Below are 6109 nucleotides of genomic sequence, written 5' to 3'. Positions count from 1 at the left end.
CCTTTTCAATGCCGAGTAGAGATGACAGCAGCCCTTCAGGTTAGCTCGTCTTGCTCAGGGTGCCAGGACAGGGTTTAGCCCCGTGCTTTCCACGCATTGTTGCTCACTGCTGTTCTGAACAGGCTGCAAGCAGAGGAGAGAAAAAAATAGGTGCATCATTTTCCCTGAGCTTCAGAGAGGCAGTGGGTTAGGAAATGGAGAGAGGTGTTGACTGATGGCCCAGGTGAGCAGCCAGGCTCCATGATAGGAAAGCTCAGAGGATCAGTGTGAAAGAGCATCTCCTGAAGCAGCCAAAAACAAAAATATATATATTAAAAAAAAAAAAAAAACAGTATGGGATGAAAGCTTATGCTCCAAAAGCAGTGCGTGAGCTGTACCTGGTTACTGTAGTCTGGCATCCTCCACATCTGTGTAATGGCTGTTCTCCTGAGGGGAAAAAGGACCAGAAAGAGGAAATCAGTATTTGCTCCTGCTGCCCTGCCTGAGATGCTGTGATTTGTCAAATACTGGGGTTGGCTTCTTCTACGGCTTGTGGGAGAGCTCTCACAGCAGGAACCGTGCTGGGCTGCTCAGCAGTGGGGGAGCCACTGCCTGCTGTGGCTGTTGTGCACAGTGGCTGCACCTTCTGTCAGCGACAGTGTCAGGACAAAAGCAGGAATTTGCTCCGGGTCCTTACCCTGGCAATGCCCAGAGGAGACTGTGGGAAGTGTCATTCCCTGCTTGATTCTGAGGTCGGGCTCCTGCTACCCCCTAAAGGGACCAGGATGAAAGTGAGCCCACTGCAGGGTAGCACCATAAAGCCAGGTGTTTGCTTGGGGCTTATCCAGAGTTAGCACCTGTAGTGGGTCCAGCAGGTCCCCAGGGTTTGAACCTGTGGCAACCAGTGCTGCTGAGCTACTCTTTGCCTTTTGAATGCCTCGTTTTTATATGGCCAGGTTAAGTGAGAGACTTGTGCTCAGCATGTATCCATAGCACGTGCCAAAAATGGGTGGCACTCCATGTATATGCATGGCTGATACCTTGTTTTGACACTGTGAGAAGTCTATTTAGGAGCTGGGAAAGGCCCACACCAGAGAACAGGCATGCCAGGAGGTCTTCAAAACTCGCCTGGATGCCACCCTGTGCCACGTGGTGGCCAGCTTGAGCAGGCTGGACTAGATGATCTCTAGAGGTTCCTTCCAACCTTAAACATTCTGTGATTCTGTGATTCTGTGATTGCTCACTAATGTTTGCCCAAGGATGAAGCTGGTCCATGGCTGCAATTGTGCAACAGCACTGCTCTTGGTCAGAGAAGCTGGTCCCATTTTGCAGCAAAGATCATCATCTAAAATGGTAATATTTAGAGTATTCACCAAGCCAAAGACCACAGTGATAGCGTGGTGGGTTGAACCTTTCTCCATACCAGAGTGCTTTTGAAAATAAGGCATGAGAAGGTCCCCTCATGGAGCCATTCTGCAATACAGTGTCACTGAAGGGATTAGACAGTCAGCAGTGCTACTTCACTTCCTGCCGAGGCCAGATTTTGTGAGGGACATTTTATAGATGGAAACGGAGCTGGGGGACATCTGCAGGTGACACTAACCAATCTGAAAGGAAAGGAAAGGCAAGGGATCTTAATCTAAATCTTGCTAGTAACAGACTGCTTTACAAGGCATGGAAGTCCCATTCTGATTTCAGCTCTGAATCTGCTCTTCTCTGCCTGCTTAAGCCAGGTGGAAGCTCCTGACTCACTGGAGCACCTCTAGTCTACTGGGCATATGTGTGAGCTGAATTCCTCGTGGGAAAAAATCCAGGGAATTAGGCACAGAGAATTCATGTATCCATCATCTGGCTACTTCCACTGCACCTCAGCCAACCTCCAAAAAAGGCTCCATGTACAGAGACTGTGCATAGGCAAACGCCTCAATCCACCAGTGCAAGGAAGGAGGGACAGCAAGAGGTTACGGTCGAGAGAGATCTCGATGGAGACTACTGAGATGGGCAAGTCTGAAGCCTTGTGACTTCCAGCAGCAGAACGAAGTCTACTCTGCCTGCAGAGCTGCAGTTACCAAGCTGCCTGTGAACAGGTTCTTCAGAAGCCAGGACAGAAGGCAAGGAGGCCGTGTTGCGTTTCATGCAAATGGATAATTCAAATGCACGTAGCTTGGCCCTGGAACAGGCAATGACTCAGGTTAAAGGCCAGAGGACACCAAACCCAGTGACAGCATGGTGGGCATCTGCTACAGATTGAGAAGTGTATGAAGCATTCTCTGGGCAGCTAGAAGAAGCTTCATGATTGCAGGTCCTGCTAATCACAGGAGACTCCAACCACAGGAGACTCCACCACTCCACAGGAGACTTCACCTTGACCTGCTGGAAGGGCAATGAGACTGGGAAAAAGCGATCAAGGAGGTTTCTGGAGAGCATCAAGGACAATTTCTTGGCATGGCTGGCTAATAAACAGATTAGGGGATAGCCTTCTGGACCTGTTACTGACAACCAAATCAGAACTGGTAAAGACATGAGGGTTGAGATAAATATTGGCACAGAACAGGGCACAAATTCATACGGAGGGCCAGTCTCTCTCCACGTCTGTGGGCTGCAGCATTCCTGTTGGACTTGACTCCTCTGCCCCTTCTCACTGCTGGGTACCCTCGCCATGGTCAAACAGAGATTAGTGCACAGAACCAGGCAGCCAACTTCAGCCTCTAAGCGGGGTTGAAAGGAAGTGTGTGTGCAGGGTAGAGGTGTGCAGGATATGTCACGCTCTTAGTGACAAATTGGGATGCAGTGTCCATGGATAGCAGGGGGAGAGCTATGCTGATGTGTGTAGGTTTGAGACACGGGATGAAGAAGTCACTCCCCAAGAACTGGAAAGATTTAGGACTTGTTCGGTGCTGCAAGGTCAGGATCAAAGTATAAAGGATGTTTTTTTTTTGTGATTTGCCTTGCAGTGTTTAAGGAAATACCCTTGTGGATGAACTGCACACATTAAGCTGCCCCATGCTGAGCACACTCAAGCCTGTCTGATGCTGGCAGCAAAAGATTTCTGATCTCAATGCCTCTTTAAGACCAGAGAATTACAGAAAATAGATTGTAGGGACCTGAAATAGTTATCTTGTTCATTTCCTACACCTAATGAGGACCAGTCCATCCTAAATCATTCCCAGCAGATGTCTGTCCACTCTGTTTTCATATCCCACCAATGCTGGAGAATTCCACATTTGCTGTTGACAGTCTGCACAGCGTTTTATCATCATGAGCATCAGCAAGTTCCTCCCGCCCCTGATTTCTACCATCTGTTTCCCTTGAGGTAATTTAAACCTGGGCTTCCTTGTCATAATCAGCGGAGATGAAGGCCAGCTTTTGCCTTTCTGCTTTACAGCAGTCTGTTATGATGTCTTCTCTTAATCATCTCTTTAGATTTAGCAGTGGTCACAGGCTTCAGCTATGAGGCCCCTGAAGATGAAACAGTTGAAAGACTCTGTTCAGATCCCTCATCCCTCCTCACCAAGGCGCCCTGGGCAACAGAATCACAGCTACCCTGACTCGCTGAAGCCCAGCAAAGCACGCAGGGCTAGCTCTCTGGCCAGTACCTGATTGCCCTTTGTAACTGCCCATTTCATCTGGGTCTGGAGCTGATCCTGTTTTCAGAAGAACTTTAATTTTTAAGAAATGGCAATGCCACCAACATGAATATAGTACCCTGCAACGTCACAGTAAGCAAACATATTTCTCATCCTGTAAAATGCATAAACAGATGCTCAATTTTGGGCACAGAAGTTGCCCACTGGGCTTGCTTTCACTCCCTGCCTAGAAAATATCCCTATGCCATGGAAACACTAAAGCCAATGCGTATGACATCAGGCTAATCAGGCTCAGGCAAGTGCTGCCCTCAGCAAGGATATACAGCTTCATGCACAGCAGTAGCCACTCGCTCAAACTGCAACTAGATTTATGCAATTTGGTGTCCATCCAGAAGAAAAGTCAATGCAAATACAAGTTGTTAGTAAAGTGTAGTCAATATACTATGGCATGTCTTTGCCACATGTTTTAGTCCAGCTGAGAATCACTCTGGAGCAAAGCAACTTGTTTTAACCATTGATTAAACTGTTGTGAAATGAAGGATAAATGTGAACTGAATTTCAAGAGCCAACTATGTTTCTTCGGCATCTTCATGTGTATTCTCTAGGTCAAATCTTTTGCAAGAAGAGCACTCTGGAAGAACAAGCTGTAAGCAGTCGTGGGATTAAATACAACTATTTATTTTTAAGCAGAAAAAAAATGTATTTTCCTGCGGACTTAAAAAGTTCTAGGAAAACTGCAGTGTCTTATTAAATTCTCTTGGCTGAAGGGACATATTATCCCAACCCTCTTACCAGTTCATCTTCACAATCATCTCGTGCAAGACCCTCTTCCTCACCCTCATCCCCATTCAGTGGCTCCTCTGTGTTGATCTCTGCCTCTGATGCTGTGTCTTCCTGGGAGATCTCACTTTTGCTTCCGTCAACCTTCTTCCGTACTTCTGTAGGACCAAAAGCCAAGATACCTGGATTAGAGGGGACATTTCTCGAAGTCTAATGAGACTAATCCAATGGGCCCTCATATTCAGGAGTTGCTATATTAATCATGAGCATATCATGGTTTTCTTTTTCCCTACAATATCAATTCTGAGGAAGCTGACTGAAAGAAATACTGGAGAGGCAAATCAGAATTCATTCTGCCAGCCTTTGGGGTGAGTATGAAAAATACAGTATATGTCACTAATTTTAAATCTATTTCTATAATTTGTAGGATTGAATTTTGGCAGCCTGTCTACATGGCAACACGCGTTGTGTGGCTTTTTTTTTTTTTTGCAGTGATGTTTCCAGTTAGTCTAATATTTGTAGCCCATTTTCCCCTTCTGTTTAAATTCCCTCATGGGCCGAAAACGAACCATGCATGAAAACGAACTGCAACGTAGCCTACTGCTGGCATATAAAATCCAGAAAAGTTTTCAGCTTCTCATTTCCATTTCAGGAAAAGAAGGACATTCCCTCTCCCACCCTGCAGAAAGCAACTGGGGGCTCGTAACCAGGAATCTGCTGCTGAGCAGACTAGCAGACTTTGAACTCCTTGAGGCAGGGACGTGCATCTTGGTGTTTGCTATAGAAGTCGTTCCTCCTCTTTGGTGCTGCAGAAACATCTTGTGCAGGGGCTGAGGGGCCTCCCTAGCAAGAGCTGGTGTGGGTGCCATGAAGGCAGAGCCTTCTGACTGTTAGGAGCCACTAAGCTGTGGATGTTAGGAGCCACTACGCTGTGGAGACCGGCCTGGCCACCCAAACGAGGTGCTCAGTCTTCCCTGAGCTGCAGCTCCTGGCCCTTTCCCGACCAGCCGTGGGATCTTCAGACACAGCCAACAAACCTGTGGACACTTTCTGTTCTTCAGCAATCTGCTCCAGTCTGCCCAGAAGAGCGTCGATGTTGGATTTGATCTGGGTCAGTTCGGTTTTGATCGTTTGCAGTTCGCTGCATTTCACTTGGAACAGAAGAAGGAAAGAGAGGTACTTTACTCTACTTGTCCATCTTATGCATTAGGGATGTTGCTGTGAGCAAGATGTTGGTCATAGCCACCATGAATGCTTGGCCCTCGTGGCCATAGCTGTGCTACAGAAATCTCCAAAGCTGGAGATGGGGGGATTTTGACCTCGGCACACTGGGCAGAGCCCTTTGGGGGTCTTGGAGGACGGGGCTGTCTCCTCTTGGCTGCCTGGCAGGACAGCCTGGACGGTGCTGGGGACCTGCTGTATCCACCACTCGGAGGCCCCTGATCATTCAGCCTCCGCCCTCCTGCTGACCCAAACCCCCTCGCTGGCCAGGGGACATGTGGGTCACACTGGGGCCCCCGCTCGCACATACTCACACTTGAGCTTGGCCGAGCTGTTGGCAATGGCGGCCGACCTGGCGAAGAGCTTGACGGGCAGCGTGGCCTTCACACGCCGCACGAGCGGGATGGTGACCCGGGGCCTCTTCACGGGGACCACCCGCGGCACCGGCGACACGCGGCCCCGGTACTCGAAGAGCCTGTGCGGGGATGGGCAGCGAGATGAAGCACCAGGGGGCTGCGCCAGGCCAAGCAGGGCCCGCCAGG

At 48.8% G+C, this 6109-nt stretch overlaps 1 protein-coding gene across 1 annotated transcript in view; it reads right to left on the bottom strand.

The window, feature by feature from the left end:
- The window catches only part of RALY (RALY heterogeneous nuclear ribonucleoprotein), a 72918-nt gene continuing 66809 nt past the window's right edge, over positions 1 to 6109 (bottom strand). The window contains exons 5-9 of the mRNA XM_026042501.1: positions 5882 to 6042; positions 5384 to 5497; positions 4359 to 4504; positions 378 to 426; positions 1 to 281 (exon numbers count right to left, since the gene is read on the bottom strand). Of these exons, the coding sequence (XP_025898286.1) occupies positions 382 to 426; positions 4359 to 4504; positions 5384 to 5497; positions 5882 to 6042 (466 nt within the window). The 3' untranslated portion in view covers positions 1 to 281; positions 378 to 381. The remainder of the gene's footprint in view (positions 282 to 377; positions 427 to 4358; positions 4505 to 5383; positions 5498 to 5881; positions 6043 to 6109) is intronic.

Source organism: Nothoprocta perdicaria, unplaced genomic scaffold (genome assembly GCF_003342845.1).
Source record: "Nothoprocta perdicaria isolate Ctin4 unplaced genomic scaffold, notPer1 scaffold_305, whole genome shotgun sequence".
Classification (NCBI taxonomy): Eukaryota; Metazoa; Chordata; class Aves; order Tinamiformes; family Tinamidae; genus Nothoprocta; species Nothoprocta perdicaria.
This window is presented reverse-complemented; position numbering and strand designations above follow the sequence as displayed.